At 46.8% G+C, this 25,431-nt stretch overlaps 1 protein-coding gene across 4 annotated transcripts in view; it reads left to right on the forward strand.

Annotated features, from left to right (window-relative positions):
* FAM227A (family with sequence similarity 227 member A) overlaps positions 1-20,950 on the forward strand; it is a 296,429-nt gene extending 275,479 nt beyond the window's left edge. For all 4 annotated transcript variants that reach the window (XM_063940478.1, XM_063940475.1, XM_063940477.1 and 1 more), the window contains one exon: positions 20,721-20,950. In XM_063940478.1, coding sequence (XP_063796548.1) covers positions 20,721-20,948 — 228 coding nt within the window. In that variant the 3' untranslated portion in view covers positions 20,949-20,950. The remainder of the gene's footprint in view (positions 1-20,720) is intronic.
* Positions 20,951-25,431: the final 4,481 nt, after the last annotated feature.

The following is a 25,431-nucleotide window of genomic DNA, read 5'->3' on the forward strand; positions in this document are numbered from 1 at the left end:
ATGCCCATCGTGCCTGTCTTGGATTCAGTCTCTTGGCTGATTCAATATAGGATAGGTTTTTATGGTCAGTGAGGACTGTAATCACGTGTCTCACCCCTTCCAACCAATGCCTCCATTCTTCTAGAGCCCACTTGATAGCAAGTAGTTCACGATTTCCAACATCATAGTTGGCTTCGGCAGGAGAGAACTTTCTGGACAGAAAAGAGCACGGGTGAAGTTTAGAATCCACGGGATCTTTCTGCGATAGGACTGCTCCCACTCCCACTTCGGAAGCATCCACTTCCAGAACAAAAGGCAGGTCAGGATTTGGATGACTAAGAACAGGTGCGGATATAAAGGCTTTTTTTAACTTGAGAAAAGCTTGTAGAGCTGAAGGTGACCAATGTGATGGATCCGCACCTTTCTTGGTCAAAGCAACAATAGGTGCAACAATGTCTGAAAATGAACGAATAAATCTCCTGTAATAATTAGCGAATCCAAGAAAGCATTGTATAGCTTTAAGGTTAGTAGGTTGTGCCCAATCTTGAATTGCTTGAAGCTTACTGGGATCCATGGAGAACCCCTTGGGAGAGATGAAGTAGCCTAAGAAAGCGACTTACTTCACTTCGAATTCACATTTTTCTAACTTGGCGTATAGATGGTGCTCCCGGAGCTTTTGCAACACCATCTGGACATGGACTCGATGCTGCTCAAGTGACCGTGAATATATCAGGATGTCATCCAAGTAGACCACAACAAATTTTCCCAGGAAATCTCGGAGCAAATCATTGATAAAATCTTGGAAGACGGCAGGAGCATTTGACAATCCAAATGGCATAACAAGATATTTATAATGTCCAGAATGAGTGTTGAAGGCCGTCTTCCACTCGTCACCGGCCTTAATTCGTATGAGGTTATATGCCCCCCCGAAGATCAATTTTAGAGAAGATTTCCACCATCCGGAGTTGATCAAACAACACGGAAATTAAAGGCAAAGGATAAGAGTTCTTAACAGTGATTTTGTTGAGTCCTCTATAATCAATGCATGGACGTAAGGAGCCGTCCTTTTTTGCCACAAAGAAGAATCCTGCTCCTACTGGTGATTTTGAGGGACGAATAAACCCTTTGCTTAGGTTCTCCTGAATATAGTCCTCCATAGCTTTAGTTTCTGGCAAAGAAAGAGCATATAATCTACCCTTAGGTAATTTATCTTCGGATACCAGACTGATGGCACAGTCATAAGGTCGATGTGGGGGAAGAGTATCCGCCTCTTTCTTGGAGAAGACATCCGCAAATGAATGATATGGAGTCGGTAGCCACTCTGGTATAACTTGAGAGCATCGCACTGGCAAGGACAGACATCTTCCCGTACATTCTGTTCCCCATTGTAAGAGTTCTCCTGTCTTCCAGCAGATGGATGGATTATGGGATTTCAACCATGGAAGCCCTAGGACTATGGAGGCCATGGGGCAATTGACAAGGAGGAAACTAATCTTCTCCGAATGCAGAAGACCAGTAGTTAAATGAACAGGAGGAGTTTGCTGAGACACTTGCCCACTGAGGAGGGGGTTACCATCAAGGCTACAAATAGTCACAGAAGGCTTCATCTTTAGTATAGGAATGTTCCAGGACCGGGCGAAAGAGATATCCATAAAGTTGGCAGCTGCACCACAATCAACAAAAGCCTTGACTGCAACTTGCTGAGTAGGTACACTAATTTGAACTGGAAGCAAGACTGAATTTTTTGGAGAGATTCCAGCCAGACCCAGGAGTAACTCCCCTTTTACCCCTGGGTCTTGTCTTTTCCCGACTTCAGGGTGCAAACATTAGCAAAATGACCCTTTGCTCCACAATATAAGCATAGGCCCATCGATCGCCTACGAGATTTTTCCTGAGCAGAAAGACGAAAGGCCCCAATCTGCATGGGTTCACTGGAATCTTCGGCTTCTTCCAAGGCTACTGCTGAGGGAGATGGTGACCCTCCTCCTTTCTCCATCCTCCGTTCCCTGATCCGATGATCTACTCGAATTGCTAACTGCATGAGCTTGTCCAGGGTTTCAGGAGTAGGATACTGGACAAGGTAGTCTTTAATTTGCTTAGTGAGGCCTAAGCGGAACTGACTTCGGAGGGCTGGGTCATTCCAACCTCTATCACCTGCCCATCTGCGAAACTCAGTGCAGTATACTTCGGCCGTGTTTTTCCCTTGTCTCAGGGCTCGTAAGTGAGCCTCTGCAGAAGCTGCTCGGTCCGGGTCATCATAAAGAATTCCTAGGGCGCTAAAAAAGGCATCCACTGTGTGCAAGGCGGGATTCTCCGTTTTTAATCCAAACGCCCAGGACTGGGGTTCCCCCTGCAGGAGGGAGATGATGATACCTACTCGCTGAGCCTCAGAACCAGACGATAATGGCCGGAGTCTGAAATATAGCTTGCAGCTATCACGGAAATTCTGGAACTGTTTCCGGTCACCTGTAAACCGATCTGGAAAATGCAGCTTTGGTTCAGGCCCAGGAGCCCTTGTTACTACCAATGACCTGCTAGTTTCTTCCTGGGTGGAAACTCTGAGCTTTAGATCTTGCAGTTGCTGCGTCAAATTTTGTATTTGACCAGCCAAGATTTGAGCCGGATTTTGCTGTGACGGGTCCATGCCAAAGAAGTGGTGGGCCAGTAATAATGTCAGGAACTGGTGCAGAATCTGGAATTTGGGATCAGATACCAAGTGGTTGACGTTACCCAAAACAGAGGCACGGAGTCTAACACGCCGGGAGGTTTTCACCAGGGAACCCCGCAAGGGGATATGGGCTTCACGGCTCCCGACGTGCAGGTCGCGGCCCCCTGTCTGGGTCACTTGATACCTGAACTGGACTAGAGTTATGGTAGAGGTGTTGTATATGACAAACCGCAGGGATACGCAGGAACAAACAGGAACTGGAGAAGGTGGCAGGGTGCACACGGCCAGATGGTACACTGGGGCCGTGGAGATGGAACAGCAGCAGGAACTCTAGGAGAGACACAGGAGGTAGCGGCACACGGACGGACATGATATAACATGCAGCTGCAGTGCAGACTGAGCAGGCTGACAAGCTGAATAGTAGTTTTCAGGTAACCAGCTGTAACTACAGAATCCAGACACCTGTGAAGTCAGTTGCTGAGTGCAGGAGCTGAGGCACTGGGAGACAACTATGCAGGAGCTAGCTGTGACCTGTAGTTCCACAAACGAAAGCAAAGGTAATTTATAACAATAACTAACAAAACATGAGTGCTCAGGATTGTAACAGCTATGGGCATTCTCTGAACCTATATGGGCAAAGTGCTGTAAAATGTTGCCCTGAGGCAGTTTTGTTTTTTGACTTTGTTCAGAAGTTGTATGTGTTTTTTTTCTACATCAACACATCGTTGGAATCTTCTGACAGATGTCTTCAAACCCCTTGGTTTACCTACACTGAAAAACCTTTCAAATACACGTTGGTCTGCTCACCATGATGCATGATGCACCTAAGCGGAACTGACTTCGGAGGGCTGGGTCATTCCAACCTCTATCACCTGCCCATCTGTGAAACTCAGTGCAGTATACCTCGGCCGTGTTTTTCCCTTGTCTCAGGGCTCGTAAGTGAGCCTCTGCAGAAGCTGCTCGGTCCGGGTCATCATAAAGAATCCTAGGGCGCTAAAAAAGGCATCCACTGTGTGCAAGGCGGGATTCTCCGTTTTTAATCCAAACGCCCAGGACTGGGGTTCCCCCTGCAGGAGGGAGATGATGATACCTACTCGCTGAGCCTCAGAACCAGACGATAATGGCCGGAGTCTGAAATATAGCTTGCAGCTATCACGGAAATTCTGGAACTGTTTCCGGTCACCTGTAAACCGATCTGGAAAATGCAGCTTTGGTTCAGGCCCAGGAGCCCTTGTTACTACCAATGACCTGCTAGTTTCTTCCTGGGTGGAAACTCGGAGCTTTAGATCTTGCAGTTGCTGCGTCAAATTTTGTATTTGACCAGCCAAGATTTGAGCCGGATTTTGCTGTGACGGGTCCATGCCCAGGAAGTGGTGGGCCAGTTATAATGTCAGGAACTGGTGCAGAATCCGGAATTTGGGATCAGGTACCAAGTGGTTGACGTTACCCAGAACAGAGGCGCAGAGTCTAACACGCCGGGAGGTTTTCACCAGGGAACCCCGCAAGGGGATATGGGCTTCGCGGCTCCCGACGTGCAGGTCGCGGCCCCCTGTCTGGGTCACTTAATACCTGAACTGGACTAGAGTTATGGTAGAGGTGTTGTATATGACAAACCGCAGGGATACGCAGGAACAAACAGGAACTGGAGAAGGTGGCAGGGTGCACACGGCCAGATGGTACACTGGGGCCGTGGAGATGGAACAGCAGCAGGAACTCTAGGAGAGACACAGGAGGTAGCGGCACACGGACGGACATGATATAACATGCAGCTGCAGTGCAGACTGAGCAGGCTGACAAGCTGAATAGTAGTTTTCAGGTAACCAGCTGTAACTACAGAATCCAGACACCTGTGAAGTCAGTTGCTGAGTGCAGGAGCTGAGGCACTGGGAGACAACTATGCAGGAGCTAGCTGTGACCTGTAGTTCCACAAACGAAAGCAAAGGTAATTTATAACAATAACTAACAAAACATGAGTGCTCAGGATTGTAACAGCTATGGGCATTCTCTGAACCTATATGGGCAAAGTGCTGTAAAATGTTGCCCTGAGGCAGTTTTGTTTTTTGACTTTGTTCAGAAGTTGTATGTGTTTTTTTTCTACATCAACACATCGTTGGAATCTTCTGACAGATGTCTTCAAACCCCTTGGTTTACCTACACTGAAAAACCTTTCAAATACACGTTGGTCTGCTCACCATGATGCATGATGCACCTAAGCGGAACTGACTTCGGAGGGCTGGGTCATTCCAACCTCTATCACCTGCCCATCTGTGAAACTCAGTGCAGTATACCTCGGCCGTGTTTTTCCCTTGTCTCAGGGCTCGTAAGTGAGCCTCTGCAGAAGCTGCTCGGTCCGGGTCATCATAAAGAATCCTAGGGCGCTAAAAAAGGCATCCACTGTGTGCAAGGCGGGATTCTCCGTTTTTAATCCAAAAGCCCAGGACTGGGGTTCCCCCTGCAGGAGGGAGATGATGATACCTACTCGCTGAGCCTCAGAACCAGACGATAATGGCCGGAGTCTGAAATATAGCTTGCAGCTATCACGGAAATTCTGGAACTGTTTCCGGTCACCTGTAAACCGATCTGGAAAATGCAGCTTTGGTTCAGGCCCAGGAGCCCTTGTTACTACCAATGACCTGCTAGTTTCTTCCTGGGTGGAAACTCGGAGCTTTAGATCTTGCAGTTGCTGCGTCAAATTTTGTATTTGACCAGCCAAGATTTGAGCCGGATTTTGCTGTGACGGGTCCATGCCCAGGAAGTGGTGGGCCAGTTATAATGTCAGGAACTGGTGCAGAATCCGGAATTTGGGATCAGGTACCAAGTGGTTGACGTTACCCAGAACAGAGGCGCAGAGTCTAACACGCCGGGAGGTTTTCACCAGGGAACCCCGCAAGGGGATATGGGCTTCGCAGCTCCCGACGTGCAGGTCGCGGCCCCCTGTCTGGGTCACTTGATACCTGAACTGGACCAGTGTTATGGTAGAGGTGTTGTATATGACAAACCGCAGGGATACGCAGGAACAAACAGGAACTGGAGAAGGTGGCAGGGTGCACACGGCCAGATGGTACACTGGGGCCGTGGAGATGGAACAGCAGCAGGAACTCTAGGAGAGACACAGGAGGTAGCGGCACACGGACGGACATGATATAACATGCAGCTGCAGTGCAGACTGAGCAGGCTGACAAGCTGAATAGTAGTTTTCAGGTAACCAGCTGTAACTACAGAATCCAGACACCTGTGAAGTCAGTTGCTGAGTGCAGGAGCTGAGGCACTGGGAGACAACTATGCAGGAGCTAGCTGTGACCTGTAGTTCCACAAACGAAAGCAAAGGTAATTTATAACAATAACTAACAAAACATGAGTGCTCAGGATTGTAACAGCTATGGGCATTCTCTGAACCTATATGGGCAAAGTGCTGTAAAATGTTGCCCTGAGGCAGTTTTGTTTTTTGACTTTGTTCAGAAGTTGTATGTGTTTTTTTTTCTACATCAACATATCGTTGGGATCTTCTGACAGATGTCTTCAAACCCCTTGGTTTACCTACACTGAAAAACCTTTCAAATACACGTTGGTCTGCTCACCATGATGCACTTAATTCCTTGAAAAAAGGCTATCCAGCTATTAAAGATCTTCTACACAATATGGCAAATGGTACATCAGAAAGGGAAGAAACATGGTTGGAAGCAAATGGACTTTGTACTATAATGGGTCAATTAGAAAATGGGATAATGGAGCAACTCTGGTCCACAATACAGAGCCGGTTTAACAAAACAAGTAATTTTCTTCAAGATTCAAGATTGGATCTGAACAGAGCCACAGACATTTTGGAAGCCTTAAACATGTTTGTAGAAAGCCTCCATTTTCAGTTTCCAGAATTTGAGAACCAAAGTAAAATACTTTACTCCTGCGATGATTACAAACAAACAAGACAAATTAAAAGAAATAAAAAGTGGGACTTTGGTGGTGCTGAAGATGCCGCTTATGGAGTTTCACCATAAGACAAATTTAAAGTGAGTACTTTCCTTCCCATAATTGGTCAGCTATTGATCTCACTAAATCAAAGAAAAGAAGCATACAGTGTCATTCGAGACAGATTTGGATTTCTTTCAAAACTGTGCTCTCTACCATCAGATGACCTTCATGCTAAGGCCAGTGGATTATTAGGAATATACCCAGGAGATCTTGGTCCAGAGTATGCAGATGAAGTAGTACACTTTGCTGTTTTGTTTCGTATCTATATTTCATCTGGTGCAAACATATATACTGTACACATGAGAGCCCAGAAATAAAAATGTATACATTTCTAGTTACAGAGGCATAGGCGGATTCAGGGGGGGTGGGGGGGGGGGGGCACCCACCTGTTGTTTAGAAGATTTTTATTTTTATTATATAGTACACTAGCTGCCTCCGGCTCCCCCCCGCACATTCTCTGCTGCTGCACTACACTACGGCCACAATACACGGCACCTATAATGTGCTTCCCCCTGCCGCTCACCCCGCTGAGGGTGATCCATTTGTCAGTGATCACCCACGTCCATGCTGAGACCGTGTGCGATGCAGCAATCACATCAGGCCTGACTGGGGGATTGAGCAAGGAACCTCTTCTTCCTCCTCTGCTCCCCTGACCAGCAGTCCCACGCGGTCTTCCAGCCTGCTGGGAGTCAGGACAATCCGACTCCTTCATGTCAAAAGCGATGGCCAGGCAGCAGAGAGGGAGGATGCAAGAGCCGCATACAGTGATCCATGCGGCATCTGCACTCACTGAGAGAGCAGCCTGGCAGCATAACCTGGTAAACGTAAGCAGTCAGCAAGGTCCTAGAACTCTACATGGAGAGAGGTAATTAATTACTGGGTTCCTATCAGTAACTACTGCCTGTCCAGCTGTGATGAGACCACTAGTTCCAGCACATCTTGCCAACTGGATATGTTGGGACTTGTAGTACTATCACAGTTAGAGAGGCCTGGCGAGTTCTTTAGGCATATGTATTCAGTTTATATGTGCCTGTTGATATGGTTGTTCTTAATTGAGGTAGCATGTCAACCTATTTGGTCCTCCACCATACATATATGCTGATTTCTTATTTTTTGAAGTCTGTTTTACATATGTGTCTATTTTCTGTGTACTTACTGGGTAAAATGTTGACCATTTGTGGCCATATATACTTTTCTCTGACGTCCTAGTGGATGCTGGGGACTCCGTAAGGACCATGTGGAATAGACGGGCTCCGCAGGAGACTGGGCACTCTATAAGAAAGATTTGGTACTATCTGGTGTGCACTGGCTCCTCCCTCTATGCCCCTCCTCCAGACCTCAGTTAGATTTCTGTGCCCGGCCCGAGCTGGTTGCACACTAGGAGCTCTCCTGAGCTTCTAGAAAGAAAGTTTAAATTAGGTTTTTTATTTTACAGTGAGACCTGCTGGCAACAGGCTCACTGCATCGAGGGACTAAGGGGAGAAGAAGCGAACCTACCTGCTTGCAGCTAGCTTGGGCTTCTTAGGCTACTGGACACCATTAGCTCCAGAGGGATCGACCGCAGGACCCGTCCTTGGTGTTCGTTCCCGGAGCCGCGCCGCCGTCCCCCTTACAGAGCCAGAAGCATGAAGATGGTCCGGAAAATCGGCGGCAGAAGACTTCAGTCTTCACCAAGGTAGCGCACAGCACTGCAGCTGTGCGCCATTGCTCCTCATACACACTTCACACTCCGGTCACTGAGGGTGCAGGGCGCTGGGGGGGGGGCGCCCTGAGCAGCAATAATATCACCTTGGCTGGCAAAATAACCACAATATATAGCCCCAGAGGCTATATATGTGGTAATTACCCCTGCCAGAATACTGAAAAAAGCGGGAGAAAAGTCAGCCGAAAAAGGGGCGGAGCCATCTCCCTCAGCACACTGGCGCCATTATTCCCTCACAGTTCCGCTGGAAGGAAGCTCCCTGACTCTCCCCTGCAGTCTACACTACAGAAAGGGTAAAAAAGAGAGGGGGGCACTAAATTTGGGCGCAGTTTAATACAATAAGCAGCTATAAAGGGTCATAATTCAGTTAGTCCCTGTATTATTATAGCGCTCTGGTGTGTGCTGGCATACTCTCTCTCTGTCTCCCCAAAGGGCTTTTGTGGGGTCCTGTCTCCTTTAAGAGCATTCCCTGTGTGTGTGCGGTGTGTCGGTACGGCTGTGTCGACATGTTTGATGAGGAGACTTATGTGGAGGCGGAGCAGATGCCTATAAATGTGTTGTCACCCCCTGCGGGGCAGACACCTGAGTGGATGGACTTATGGAAGGAATTACGTGCAAGTGTCGACTCCTTACATAAAAAATTTGACGACATGCCAAATGCGGGACAGCCGGCTTCTCAGCTCGTGCCTGCCCAGACGATTCAAAGGCCGTCAGGGGCCCTGAAACGACCACTACCTCAGATGGCAGACACAGATGTCGACACGGATACTGATGCAAGTGTCGACGACGATGAGTCAAATTTAATGTCCACTAGGGCCATTTGTGGCATGATTGAGGCAATGAAAGAGGTATTACACCTTTCTGATATAAACCCAGGTACCTCTAAAAAGGGTATTATGTTTGGGGAGAAAAAACTACCAATAGTTTTTCCCCCATCTGAGGAATTGAATGATGTGTGTGAAGAAGCGTGGGCTTTCCCCGATAAAAAATTGGTGATTTCAAAAAAATTACTAATGGCGTTCCCTTTCTCGCCAGAGGATAGGTCACGTTGGGAAACTCCCCCTAGGGTGGATAAAGCGCTCACACGTTTGTCTAAAAAGGTGGCACTACCGTCTCCGGATACGGCCGCCCTAAAAGAACCTGCTGATAGAAAGCAGGAGGCTATCCTAAAATCTATATACACACACACTGGTGTTATACTGAGACCAGCTATTGCTTCAGCCTGGATGTGCAGTGCTGCTGCTGCTTGGTCAGATTCCCTGTCGGAAAATATTGACACCCTAGACAGAGACACTATATTGCTAACCATAGAGCATATAAAAGACTCAGTCTTATACATGAGAGATGCACAGAGGGAGATCTGCCGGCTGGCATCTAGAATAAGTGCATTGTCCATTTCTGCTAGGAGAGGCTTATGGACTCGGCAGTGGACAGGAGATGCAGATTCTAAAAGGCACATGGAAGTTTTGCCTTATAAGGGTGAGGCGTTATTCGGGGACGGTCTCTCAGACCTTGTTTCCACAGCAACAGCTGGGAAGTCTGCATTTTTGCCCCATGTCCCCTCACAGCCTAAGAAAGCACCGTATTACCAAGTACAGTCCTTTCGACCCCAGAAAAACAGGCGGGGAAAAGGCGGGTCCTTTCTGTCTAGAGGCAGAGGAAGGGGGAAAAAGCTGCAACACACAGCAGGTTCCCAGGACCAAAAGTCCTCCCCCGCTTCTTCCAAATCCGCCGCATGACGGTGGGGCTCCACAGGCGGAGCCAGGTACGGTGGGGGGCCGCCTCAAGAATTTCAGCGATCAGTGGGCTCGCTCACGGGTGGACCCCTGGATCCTTCAAGTAGTATCTCAGGGGTACAAGCTGGAATTCGAGGCGCCTCCCCCCCCGCCGTTTCCTCAAATCGGCCTTACCGACGACTCCCTCGGGCAGGGAGGCTGTGCTAGAGGCCATTCACAAGCTGTATTCCCAGCAGGTGATAGTCAAGGTACCCCTACTTCAACAAGGCCGGGGCTACTATTCCACACTGTTTGTGGTACCGAAACCAGACGGTTCGGTGAGACCCATTTTAAATTTGAAATCCTTGAACACTTACATAACAAAATTCAAGTTCAAGATGGAATCGCTCAGGGCGGTTATTGCAAGCCTGGACGAGGGGGATTACATGGTATCCCTGGACATCAAGGATGCTTACCTGCATGTCCCCATTTACCTTCCTCACCAGGAGTACCTCAGATTTGTGGTACAGGATTGCCATTACCAATTCCAGACACTACCGTTTGGACTGTCCACGGCACCGAGGGTGTTTACCAAAGTAATGGCAGAAATGATGATACTCCTTCGAAAAAAGGGAGTTTTGATTATCCCGTACTTGGACGATCTCCTTATAAAGGCGAGGTCCAGGGAGCAGTTACTGGTCGGAGTAGCACTATCTCGGGAAGTGCTGCAACAGCATGGCTGGATTCTAAACATTCCAAAGTCACAACTGGTTCCTTCCACTCGCTTACTGTTCCTGGGGATGATTTTGGACACAGAACTGAAAAAAGTGTTTCTCCCACAGGAGAAAGCCAAGGAGCTGTCATCTCTAGTCAGAGACCTCCTAAAACCGAAACGGGTATCGGTGCATCACTGCACACGAGTCCTGGGAAAAATGGTGGCTTCATACGAAGCAATTCCATTCGGCAGGTTCCATGCGAGGACCTTCCAGTGGGACCTCTTGGACAAGTGGTCAGGATCGCATCTTCAGATGCATCAACGGATAACCCTGTCTCCAAGGACCAGGGTGTCTCTACTGTGGTGGCTGCAGAGTGCTCATCTTCTAGAGGGCCGCAGTTTCGGCATACAGGACTGGGTCCTGGTGACCCCGGATGCCAGCCTTCGAGGCTGGGGAGCAGTCACACAGGGAAGAAACTTCCAAGGACTATGGTCAAGTCAGGAGACTTCCCTACACATAAATATTCTGGAACTGAGGGCCATTTACAATGCCCTAAGTCAGGCAAAACCCCTGCTTCAAAACCAGCCGGTACTGATCCAGTCAGACAACATCACGGCAGTCGCCCATGTGAACCGACAGGGCGGCACAAGAAGCAGGATGGCGATGGCAGAAGCCACAAGGATTCTCCGATGGGCGGAAAACCACGTCTTAGCACTGTCAGCAGTGTTCATTCCGGAAGTGGACAACTGGGAAGCAGACTTCCTCAGCAGACACGACCTACACCCGGGAGAGTGGGGACTTCATCCAGAAGTCTTCCTACTGTTGGTAAACCGTTGGGAAAGGCCACAGGTGGACATGATGGCGTCCCGCCTCAACAAAAAGCTAAAGAGATATTGCGCCAGGTCAAGGGACCCTCAGGCGATAGCTGTGGACGCTCTAGTGACACCGTGGGTGTACCAGTCGGTTTATGTGTTCCCTCCTCTGCCTCTCATACCAAAGGTACTGAGAATAATAAGAAGGCGAGGAGTAAGAACGATACTCGTGGTTCCGGATTGGCCAAGAAGGGCTTGGTACCCAGAACTTCAAGGAATGATATCAGAGGACCCATGGCCTCTACCGCTCAGACAGGATCTGCTACAGCAGGGGCCCTGTCTGTTCCAAGACTTACCGCGGCTGCGTTTGACGGCATGGCGGTTGAATTCCGGATCCTAAAGGAAAAGGGCATTCCGGAGGAAGTCATTCCTACGCTGATAAAAGCCAGGAAAGAAGTAACCGCGAACCATTATCACCGTATTTGGCGAAAATATGTTGCGTGGTGTGAGGCCAGGAAGGCCCCAACAGAGGAATTTCAGCTGGGTCGGTTTCTGCACTTCCTACAGTCGGGAGTGACTATGGGCCTAAAATTGGGTTCCATTAAGGTCCAGATTTCGGCCCTGTCGATTTTCTTCCAGAAAGAACTGGCTTCACTGCCTGAAGTTCAGACTTTTGTAAAGGGAGTGCTTTATATTCAGCCCCCTTTTGTGCCTCCCGTGGCACCTTGGGATCTCAATGTGGTGTTGAGTTTCCTAAAATCACATTGGTTTGAACCACTTAAAACTGTGGATCTGAAATATCTCACGTGGAAAGTGGTCATGTTATTGGCCTTGGCTTCGGCCAGGCGTGTGTCAGAATTGGCGGCTTTGTCTTGTAAAAGCCCTTATCTGATTTTCCATATGGATAGGGCAGAATTGAGGACTCGTCCCCAGTTTCTCCCTAAGGTGGTATCAGCTTTTCACTTGAACCAACCTATTGTGGTGCCTGCGGCTACTAGGGACTTGGAGGATTCCAAGTTACTGTATGTAGTCAGGGCCTTGAAACTTAATGTTTCCAGGACGGCTGGAGTCAGGAAGACTGACTCGCTTTTTGTCCTGTATGCACCCAACAAGATAGGTGCTCCTGCTTCTAAGCAGACTATTGCTCGCTGGATTTGTAGCACAATTCAGCTGGCGCATTCTGCGGCTGGATTGCCGCATCCTAAATCAGTGAAAGCCCATTCCACGAGGAAAGTGGGCTCATCTTGGGCGGCTGCCCGAGGGGTCTCGGCTTTACAACTTTGCCGAGCTGCAACTTGGTCAGGGGCAAACACGTTTGCTAAATTCTACAAATTTGATACCCTGGCTGAGGAGGACCTTGAGTTCTCTCATTCGGTGCTGCAGAGTCATCCGCACTCTCCCGCCCGTTTGGGAGCTTTGGTATAATCCCCATGGTCCTTACGGAGTCCCCAGCATCCACTAGGACGTCAGAGAAAATAACATTTTACTCACCGGTAAATCTATTTCTCGTAGTCCGTAGTGGATGCTGGGCGCCCATCCCAAGTGCGGATTGTCTGCAATACTTGTATATAGTTATTGCCTAACTAAAGGGTTATTGTTGAGCCATCTGTTGAGAGGCTCTGTTATATTTCATACTGTTAACTGGGTATAGTATCACGAGTTATACGGTGTGATTGGTGTGGCTGGTATGAGTCTTACCCGGGATTCAAAATCCTTCCTTCTTGTGTCAGCTCTTCCGGGCACAGTATCCTAACTGAGGTCTGGAGGAGGGGCATAGAGGGAGGAGCCAGTGCACACCAGATAGTACCAAATCTTTCTTATAGAGTGCCCAGTCTCCTGCGGAGCCTGTCTATTCCCCATGGTCCTTACGGAGTCCCCAGCATCCACTACGGACTACGAGAAATAGATTTACCGGTGAGTAAAATCTTATTTTTTTCATATTTGTCTAGTTTAGTTTATATTTATTTATTGGCATTGTTATCTTTATCAAGCTTCTTTGCACCACAAGTGCTAATTGCAGTATTAACATTTTTCTTGGAAAAATATATATTTACATATGTGGACTAAGTGACTCCCTATTTTTTTTTAAACTATGCCCACCTGTTAGAGCCATGTGATGTTGGGATTAGCACCTCTCCCTGTCACCGTCTGCTTCTCTCCATCACCTTCGCCCTGTCATCCACTGCCTTTCCCCGTCACCCACTGCCCCTTGGTCTCCCACTATCCCTCCCTGTCATCTCTGTCTCCTGTCACCCACTGCCTCCCCCCCCCCCATAATCCTCTATATCACCCACTTCCTTTCCCTGTCACCCATACCCTGGCATCATCCATTTCCTCCCCCTTGCGTAACGTCTGGCATCACCCTCTCCCAGTCATCACCTACTCGCAGTCATGCAGATGTGACATTCCTATCAAGCCCACTCCCCTTGGGATGAGGCCACACCCACATATCCAGGAGCGCACGCTTACAGCACACACAAAGAACATCCCCACCCTTCCCCTGTCATGGTGTCCCCCCTGTCATTTTGTTCTGGTTCCACCACTGTACAGAGACATTGGTTGGTAACTTCACAAATGTTGTCATTTCACTACGCATGTACCTTTGTCTGATGGTCAACAACTGCAGTGGTGAGTGCAGCTTTTCCTCCATGGCACAACAGCGCGTAAATGCACTCTCTCTTTTGTGCATTGAAAATGAACTATTAAGAGAACTGGACATGGAAACTGCAATAGAAGAGTTTTCCAGTCGTAAAGCAAGAAAAGTTAAATTCACCAGTGTTTTCTGATTAAACAGCTTTTGGATTTCTTTCATTACCAAGTTAAAAGTTTGAGTCTTTACAAACAGTTGCCTGTCTGATATTGCAGTCTATCTGGCACTCCAATGTATATGTCAAATTTATCATAGGCGATAATATCTCTGGTAATATGATTAAGTCATAGGGGCCTATTCAATTATTTATTTATTTATTTATTAAGTTTCTTATATAGAACAACAGTAATAGAACTAAACTAGGTAAAAACAGACAGACATAGAGGTAGGAAGGCCCTGCTCGCAAGCTTACAATATATAGGGAAATAGGCATGTATACACAAGGGTAGATGCTATCTATTGCATAATGGTCCACCAGATTGCTTGGTTCTTAATGGGTTGTATGATGATACCCCGCAATGTTAGCCAAGTGTCAGGAGGGTGTGAGAGTAAAGAAAGACAAAATATGTGATGTTATGTATACTGTACAGAGAGGATGTAATTAGATAGGGATGCACTGAAGGTTATGTGGGTGGTTCTGGAATTTGATAGGCTTGTCTGAAGAGGTGAGTTATCAGGGAACGTTTAAAGGTTTGGAGACTAGAGGCGAGTCTTATTGTGCATGGGAGGGCATTCCACAGAGTGGGTGAAGCCCGGATAAAGTCCTGTAATTTTGAGTGTGAACAAGTAATGCGTGTGGATGAGAGACGTCGATCTTGTGCAGAGCGGAGAGGTCCGGTAGGGAGATATTTGAGATGAGTGAAGAGATGTATGTTGGTGCAGTTTGGTTAATAGCATTGTATGTAAGTAAAAGTATTTTATATTTAATACGGTAGAATACCGGTAACCAATGGAGGGACTGACAGAGCAGATCTGCAGATGATGAACGTCTAGCGAGGAAGATTAGCCTCGCAGCTGAATGGATTGTAGTGGTGAGAGCCTATGTTTGGGAAGAACGGTCAGGAGACTATTACAATAATCAATGCAGGAGATAATGAGAGCATGGATTAGAGTTTTTGCTGTGTCTTGTGTAAGATATGGTCGTATTTTGGATATGTTTCTTAGATGTATGTAACATGATCTTGAGACAGATTGAATGTGGGGAACAAAGGACAGTTCAGAGTCAAGAATGACACCTAGGCAGCGAGCTTGTGGGGTAGGGATGATTGCCGAGTTCTCAACAGTGATAGAGATATCAGGTGTAAATGCTGGTTTACGTACAGGACCAAAAGCAACACTTTAAATGAACATTTCATACACTTTGAATGAAGCCGCTGCGGCCGCTAGACTTATTACACCACCTACGTACTTGTTACACCAATAGCGTACAGAGTCCCGTACCGTGTACGGACTTTGCGTACAGACGCTGCGCTGGCTGTACAAAGTACACACAGCGTGTACACACCCAATATTACACAGCAAACCCTCGACAGCTATGCATGCAATAGTAATACACTTTAAACCTTAGCAGGGAAAGGAAGACACACGACACCAGATTGTAGTTAAACAGCTGGGTTCCGACACCACAGCCTATTATTACTGAAAGGGGGTTACAATCACAAAGCAATACAATACAATAGAATAATGGCTACAGTCAATGGTACATACTTTTTAGAATCTTTGCCGCGCTACCCAGTCTGGTCCTCGGTCATCTAGATAGATAACTTTGTGAGTCTTGAGAGAGAGACCAGGCCTGCTGCTAGCTCCTTTTATACAATCTTCCAAAACTTAACACAATGGATACTGTAATCTCTTTGTCCATTGGACACAGGGATTATCATTTACAGTACAGGAGAGGTCATAGGTTGGTTTGAATTGGTGGGCGATGTCTGTTCCAGATGCACTTGTGGGTGGTCTCCTCTGGGTTCCCGCCGCATACCTAATGTACAGTAAATACAGTTTATATCTATATTCTGCTCCTGCACATAACTATTCGCAGGAACGTGCGATCTTCTGCAAACCAACACCGGAATATTACCCTTAAAATACCCTACAGCTGGATACCAAACACAACCTTATAACCTTGTTCTGTCTCCTCCTATCCTGTAAAGGTGAATCCCTTTGTTCTGTTACCATTTAAACTGTTGTAACTTGCTAGTCAGGGCCGGTTCTGGGGCTTTGCGCGCCCCGGGCGGCAATGGGGGGCGTGGCTTCGTACAGGGGGCATGGCCATTTATGCCCCCTGTACAGACTACTGTTGCGCTCTGAAATGTGCCCCCCGCTGCCCGCTGTTGCTGGCCGCTGTGAAGCCCTTCGTGGAGAGGTCCTTTAATGTGCGGTGCGCGATGACGTCATCGCGCACCGCACAGCAAAGGTCCTCTCCACGAAGGGAAACTAGACGCGTAGCATCTAGTTCCCATCGTGAAGAGGACCTTTGCTGTGCGGTGCGCGATGACATCATTGCGCACCGCACAGTAAAGGACCTCTCCACGAAGGGAAACTCTAGTTTCCCTTCACAGCGGCCAGCGGCAGCGGGCAGCGGGGGGCACAGCAGCAGCGGATCTTGCCCTGGTGCTGCACCCTCCGGATGGCGCCGGCACCCTCCGGAAGGCGGCGCCCCGGGCAAAAGTCCTGCTTGCCCGTGGCAAGATCCGCTACTGTTGCTAGTGTGATGTGGGGAGACTGTGTACATTGTGCACTATTTGGATTAAATATGTAATATGTTTTGATGGCTTTTCCATCTGCTCACAAACTCTACCGTAAATACTCATACCACGCGCTAATTCGCAGGACCGCGGGAGCGACCATACGCAGATTGTGAATATGCGCACGCACGGCAGAAAAAGTATGCGCACGGAGGCCATCTGTGTGTAGTTTGTACGTGATGTGTGTACCGCAATATTTTTCGACTTCGACACAGGTTGGAAACTACTATTGGCCGGTGAAAATATAATTAATTTTGTTTTGGAAATATTAAGTTTGAGGTGGCGAGATGTCATCCAAGATGAAATGGCAGAAAGGCATTCAGTGACACTGCCCAATACAGATGGTGACAAATCAGGGGAGGATAGGTAGATTTGAGTATCATCCGCATACAGATGGTACTGAAATACGAAAGAGTTGATTAGTTTGCCAGTGAGGTCTCTTGAGCATTACTTTCTGGTTTGAAATATAGAGCGAAATAGCATATACTACCTGTGATTTTAAATGCTGCGAGGTCTTAATTCAAGAGCAAGTCACTTATTTTGCAGTCATACTGTAGTTCACATTTTTTAGTGTTTTTTAATATTTATTTAATATTGTTTGTTACGTATTCATGGTCTGCACCTTGTACTTTGTTCAAAGGAAAACTAGCAATTTTCAGGTACTTTATAAATAAAATTGTTTGAATTGTATTAATAAACTAGTTTGTGCTTTTTATGTATTTTTTTTTAATTCAGTGGTCAATAATATAACAGGTGGTGTATGCTAAACATAAAGGGATGGAGATTGAGGTGGTTGAAGGTAGGTGGGTAGCTATGTCCTCCATGGTGCTAGCCACACCCAATGGCACAGGCCACACCCTCATATCAGTTGCCACACCCCCACCATGCTGGTCACACCCCTTTTGGCAGCACACAATAGGCCCTTTGTGAATTTCAGCTACAGGCCCATGAGGACCTTAATCTGGCACTGACTTTCCCTGTGCTATAACGGGAATTTCGGCTCATTCCGTGTGCTATAATGCGACTTTCGGCTCATACCGTGTGCTATAATGTGAATTTCAGCTCATACTGTGTGTTATAATGTGAAAGGGGCACCATTACTAGATAGTATAAGGGGTCCTATTATTGTGGTGCATAATGTGTATAAGGGGTATATTGTGTGGTAAACTACACTAAAGGACACGCCTCCTTTTCCAGAACGTGCGCATAATTGCAACCTTCAATTTTCCATACCCCCACTTTAAAATTTCCACTTCAAAAACTGATTATGGGTTGCAATAATGCAATGCAGTCTTTGACATTGGTAGAAATACTTTCCAATCCATGGTCAGATCATTTGATTGCAGGTGCCATTGTCATCCCTCATGATGTTTGAATGAAGCACTCCTTTGGATCCCTCAATGTAAACAATAACTTTGATCTCATATTAAAGAATATTTTGATCTCAATTTTCCCCATGTTTTCCGTTTCTACAGTCTGGGAAGCTCAGAAAGCTGTGATTCGGGTCACAGTAATTAAGTATGCTACTAATAAAAATTGTTTGCAATCCTAAAGGATTACCAAATGTTCTGCTCAATTGGGGCTGCTTGGGCAGACTACATTCCAGAATCCATTCCACCTCAGGATTTAAATAAATACAGGGAATCAGAGATGAAATCCAGTCTTTATTGGTTGAGTGAACAGAAAAGAGACTGCGCTGGATAAACCAGAGATTTTGTGAAAAGGGATATAAATCCGCATTTATGAAGCAGTGAAAATTGTGGAGAAGTGAGCTTGTGGAGAAGCTGCCCATGGCAACCAATCAGCTGCTCCGTACAATTGTATAATATGCATATTATAAATGTTCTTTTAAGGCTGATTGGTTGCCATGGGCATCTTCTCCACACTTTTCACTGCTTCATAAATAGACCCCTATGTTGGCAGTTAGATTGAGAGCCAAAAGACCATCACAGACAATTATGGTTATTAGAAATAAAAAAAGGTTCTTTAGTTATACTCCCCTGGTGACTAACATGGCTTTCCACAGTTCCTATAAATCCCTTCATAATTTGCAAAGATATTGGGGTCACCCTATTTTCCTGCCCAGTCATATTTAAACACATGTAATCTTCCTAACTCTGACCGCTCCTCCATATTTAAGCTTAACTTACAAATCACTAATAAAGTGAGTGAAGCACTCCATATTCAAACATCAGCAATGCCTCTAATCCAGGTGGCCTCCCATCACCTTTCTATAAAACTTTGTAGTGTTGCTGCCCCACATTCTCACCATGTTTAGCTGTTGTGCAAGGGGAGCAATTCCATACTGATATGATGAGGTCCAATATTATGGTGATACCTAAGCCCTCAAAAAAACATAACCTGTTGTACTGGCTACTGAACAGATATTAACACAGATATTAAAATATTTGCAAGTTTTGGTGGGTAGACTGAACATGTACCTTACACAGCTGATTGGTGCAGATCAGTTTGGCTTTGAACCAAGTAGACAAGCTGCAGTAATTATCGCCTTGGATGATGAAAAGTCCTTCAGTTGGCTCTCTTGACTTTTCATGTTTCAGACATTCAAAAATTATGGCCTCAGGGAAAGTTTTCTTAATTGCCTTATATTCCAGTCCAACAGCCTCAGTGTCTACAAATGGACTTTGCTACCTAGTTTTTGGGTTCAGTACAGGGCTCTGAATGCCCCCTTCTCCACTGAGTTATTCTTTAAAGTATCGAATTGCTGTAGTCTTGGGTTGTACAAAATGGGTGGATATAGAATGCTTTCTGTTTAGAGACTGGCAGGTTAGGTTCCTCCAGGCTCCTCTGGCTTCCTCCTCAAATGAAACCAACTTCGATCCATACAGTTCCATAAATACACTTTGGCTGAATGTGATGCATTGAACAAACAGGTAGATTTGGCTCCCTACCCTTCCCCTTTGATACCAATGGGGAGATGTCTACATATCCCTCTGGGATGTGTCTGAACATACTTGAGACTGTGGGTTGAAGCAGGAACCAATAGATTTTAACACATGTCATGGGACTATGCACCTCATTCTACTACTACTATAAGTATATTCTACTACTACCATTACTTCTACTACTACTACTACTACTACAAGTATTCACAAATGTCGTCATTCATTAACTCACCTAAAAAATAACGTGGTTATTTTTCTTACGGAAACTGATAAATATGGTCTCCATTTTACTATGGGAATAGATTGTCATCTGCTGTTATAAGGAAAGAGAATAAAAACCCCACGTTATAATGCACGTCAAATGCAAATCAAGCAAGTTTGCATTTGCTATGTAAATACAGATCTAAAACATCACTGAGTGTGATCGACTTACTGATAGAAATAATAGGTAACCCATCACTTACTCAGAATAGGAAATGTAGTTTGGCTACATTTCTGACAGGAGTTAGAAACAACTAGAAGGTCAATCAATTACCTGGATTCGAAATTACATTTAAAAAAACACCCTATCAAGGAATAAAAAAATAGTGAGTGAATATATTTCTAACAATACAACATGGTCGATGGCAGTCCTGTGATGCTGAGAAACTAAGGCATCATTTCTGATATACCACCATGAGAGTACCAGAGTTGTGTGATATTGAGGATGATTCTAATGAAATTGTACGCTAAATGGATTGGTCACATTCATGTGTTATATCTTGATGAAACCCAAACACAGCCATTAAACAGAATTTGTCTACTCAGAGAATGTCATGGTTCAGTATAAATTCATGTTTCTTCTTACCATTGCTTGTAGCTATGTCCAGCAAGCTGTAGACCACCTGTCACACACATGCTTTTCAACCTGCAAGGACACAGCCCTCTGATTCAGTACTACCTGCAGAAGCAAAAAGTTGAGCCACAAGCTGGTCTGAATATCCTAGTGCAGAGGACTGAGATTCAAAAGCAGGAATCAATACCATATCCTTTTCATTTTGTTTATGTATGGGCTACTGCCCTGTTTTCATCCAACAAGTATTCTTGATGTTTTAATTTCAGATCAACTCGGTGTCGGGCTGGGGAATGAAGGGCCCTCCGGGGAAATGCAGTGGGAGGGATGTGGACAGTCACCACAGAGGCTTGGCTAATCATTGGAGAGTGTACAATCTAGACCCCATATTCCTGTGCAGTATATGGTAACGTGTATAAAGAATAATTTTTGCAGTCTAGACACAGATCCCTAGAGGATGAGGTAGGTGCCCAAATCCCCCCCCCCCCCGCCCCAAAACCCCTACCTCCCCCCCCCGTACCCCTGTGGGAAAGTCCAAGTCTGGATCAACTTACTCAATGGAGAAAATTTACTAAAGCTTCTAAAAATGAAAAGAGGTGATGTTGCCCATAGCAACCAATCAGATTCTGTCTATCATTTCTCTGTTGCACCCTAGAAAATTATAGACAGAATCGGATTGGTTGCTATGGGCAACATCACAAGTTTTTAGATGCTTTAGTAAATTTACCCAAATGAATCTTTATCTTCTCAGGTTTTCCTCCTTTTAGGTGTTTTTCTCTAAAGAAACAAAATAGGATTTTAATTACCTACCAATAAATCCTTTTCTCGTAGTCCGTAGAGGATACTGGGGTCCATTTAGTACCATGGGGTATAGATGGGTCCACTAGGAGTCATGGGCACTTTAAGAATTTGATAGTGGGGGTGTGGCCTAACATCGGAGGTGAGCAGTCGCAGCTATCCACAGCTCCTGCTTCAAAACCCCTTTTATCACTCTCCTAACCCACCCAAACTCGCTCATCTGCCCCTACCCCCCTTTCTACATTCCCCCCTGCTTCCTCTACTGCTGGAATCCTGCAGCCACGGAGTCGGGGAGCTTCAGCACAGCTCCCGTGTATTGCGGCCTATACTGAGCTCCAGAGTCGGGGCCTCGATTATATAACAACCCCAATCGAACTCCCACCGTGCCGTTTTCACGGCGCACGGCCCTGTTCGTTACCTCCTGGCGGCCGCCGGACCTGATGCCTGCGGAGATAGTCTCCCTCCAACCCGCGATCACTGTTCCTGCGGGAGGCCCCAGCTGGCGGTGGCGCGGACGGCCTCCTAAACGTGGCGGCGGGACCCGGCTGCTCCTTCACCCCTGCTGCTGCGGCTGCCTGACACGGAGCAGAACACAGGGGAGAGAACACCAGCACAGTAGGGCCAGCAAAATAACTGGTAAGGTGTTCTCCCCTGTGTAGCTCCTACACGCCATCTCCCGCTAACCCACCACCGAACTCTTCACCCCCATATCCAGCCCCCCCCCCATACCCGCGGGGAGAAGAGATACAGCCCGCATTTTCCACGTACTACATAGGCTGCTGGCCATAATACTCAACCATACCCAAGCTGCGTCGGGGTGTGGTGCCGGTGGGAGACCGGAGCCGCACTGTTGGTATCATCCAGTACTAGTGGTGAGGTGAGGAACTCCCCCCCCCTCTTCGAGACAGAATCGCTATATACGCTATATACCTGCCTCAGCTCACTGCCCTCCTCCCTGCATATTACCCATCTTTCACACAACCCTCCTCAGGATGTCCTATATGGGCGGACTGTAATCCCATCATCCTACCCTTTGAGTGGGCTCGCCCCGAACCTGGATGCATACTGTGACTCAACAGTGATGTGACACCGACTTAGCCTGGCGCTCCGCGTGTGAGGCCCGACATACCTCTGGCATTTCTTACTCTCTGCGCACCTCCACAGTGGTCACTATTCTACGACTGCATGGAAAAGTTCTTGATTCCTACGTCAATGACTTCTGTGGGGGCTTCACTGCCATCCTGTGACGGAACCCCTGGTGGTAACTCCTCGACTCCGACTGCTCAACTTCACGCTCTGCGTCCCAACGCTCACGTAGATCCAGACCGCCGGTTAAACAGCCGAAAATGAAGCACAACGACCTGGTGGCTGTCCTGGGCCCCCTGCTAGATGAAAAATTAGCGGGCATAAAGGAGGCCATCGAATCCACGCTAACTCAACTCAACCAACATTCCACACGTTTGGATGAAGCAGAACAGCGAATCTCTACGCTGGAAGAGGACTTGTCCTCAGCCCAGAAAGCCATACAAGCTAACCAATCGGAAATTGCTGACCTGTCGGAGAAGATCGATGATCTTGAAAACCGCAGCAAGCATAATAATCTGAGGGTCATTGGCATCCCAGAATCGGTCAAGGGTCATGAACTCATGGACCACCTCTCCTCTGGAATCCCAGAGCAATTAGCTATGGATCTTAAAGGAGTCCCACTCATGATTGAGAGAGCTCACCGGCTCGGACCGGAGCGGAGGAACCCCGCTGGACGTCCCCGTCCCGTCATAATGAGAATCTTGAACTATGCCGACAAGATGAGACTTCTTGACCACTATCGTAAAACGGCTTCCTTATCCTACAACGGAGAACGCCTCCTCATCTTTCAAGATTTCTCAGCACTTGCAGCTACCTAGCGCAGAGAGTTTGCCCCTGTCTGTAAACACCTTTTCGACACTTAGGTCAAGTTTTCTCTCTTCTACCCAGCCCGCCTCTGGATTTTCGAAAACGGAAAACCACTGTTCTTTGACGACCCGGGAGAGGCGAAACTACACTTCACTTTACCCGATACTTGACTTTGACTATTGCCTACTACCTTATTGCCTATCATTGTTTTGATCCTTTTTCGCGGGTTTCGCTTGCGAAGTGCTATATATGTGAAGCATGACTGCTTCTAGTTCACTCCTTAATTGTTTGCAGTTCTTACTGTTCATGTTAATATTTCGATGTTTTTTTATTTGTTATGTCTGCCTGACCCGGGGACTCAGGCCCCTCCTAGGTTGTCTTCCCCCCGCTCGCTGGGACGGGGTGGGACCCCATTTTACCTTTTATATGTTTCACATACTGTTCCCACCCATAGGCGTGGGTTGATATGGCTTCTGTGTCCTCCCCACCCTCTCACAGTACTGGAGTTTCTCACAATACCCCTCTACGCATAATTTCCTGGAATGTAGAAGGTCTTAATCACCCCGTTAAGAGAAAGAAAGTAGTCTCTCATTTAAAACGTATGGCTCCTCAGATAGTATTTCTTCAGGAAACACATTGGCTAGATGACCCTCGGAACTCCTTGCGGGCTCCTTGGATAGGGGACTGCATAGCGGCCCCATATCACACTAAATCCCGGGGAGTGGCCATCATTTTCCATGCTAATTTACAACACTCGATGTCACAACTGAGGGCTGATGACCGTGACTGGGAGCCTCAGTTGTAGGGGTTGACGGGTACTTGAACTTAGGAGGAGCCATGTGACTCCTGGACATGCGTAAAGACAGTATCAAGGATGCCCGAAGGCGTGACCACGACAACTGGAAATATCTTTCAGTGATTTTATTAAATGAAAAGTCATAAAACTTGCAAAAACAATAGAAAGTCACAAGTGGAAATTTAGGCGTGCAACTGGTTAATACCAGTAACCTGGAATGTAGAGAAAAGTTCTGTAAACTGTAAATGAACTAGGGTTCGCTGGAAAACTGTAGTTGTTGAAGAGTGGCTGCTGGAAAGCCGGAATACAGACACAGATGAGTAATGTGATGTTGTAGACGGTTAATCACAGAGGTGTCGTGTTACACCACAGAGTGTAACACAGAGGAGTCAGGCTTGAATGCAGGAGAGTTCACTGGAGAATCTGTAGAAGACTGCACACAGAAACCACTGGAGACAAATGAAGCACTGCAGAGAAAGTCCATGGAAGAACTGCTCACTGGAAACACTGAAGACCATTGAAGCACTGACATCCTTCAATGCTGGGACAGGCTATTTAAACCCACAGGTTAGCAGGGATTGGTGGGCAATTAACCAGAGACCAGATTGCAGCTGCTGTGTAATCAGGCTGGGAGCAGAGTGCAGCTGATTGGCTGAAAAGTAACATGTGATGAAAACAAACATGGCTGCGCCCATGTTTGAACTTGGAGGGAAAGACTGTTTGTAACTTGCATGTGAATTTTAACCATGAAGCTGCCAGAATCATAGTAAAGAGATTTGAGACAATGAGATGCAGCATGCTGCACACAGACAGTGCAGATGGAATCCAGGCTTGGGACACTGGGACAGTCTCAGGAGGCATTTGGAAGGTAAATACTAATAAGGAATTACCTGGATCGTGACAGTACCCTCCCCTTTAGGAGTGGCCCCAGGACACTTTTTAGGCTTGAGGAGGAAATCTGGCGTGGAAAGCCTGAAGCAACTGGATTGCTAGAAGTCCTCCCAATCTTCTTCATCTGAAAGGACTGAGGAATAACATGTAGAAGGTTCCTTTCCTGGATTAGAAGTACGAGAAAATCGTGCTTTTGAAGCTAGCACTCCACTAAGTCCTAAATTAAATCTTCTTCTAGAACGAGGACTTTTCATACAGAGATCTGTAGAACTTTTTGGTAATTCTGGAACCTCTTCATGCGTGAAAGCATAACAGGAAAGAGCAGGACCTCCCATAATGTAGCTTGAGTCATCAACAAAT

This window comes from Pseudophryne corroboree, chromosome 9 (assembly GCF_028390025.1).
Source record: "Pseudophryne corroboree isolate aPseCor3 chromosome 9, aPseCor3.hap2, whole genome shotgun sequence".
Classification (NCBI taxonomy): Eukaryota; Metazoa; Chordata; class Amphibia; order Anura; family Myobatrachidae; genus Pseudophryne; species Pseudophryne corroboree.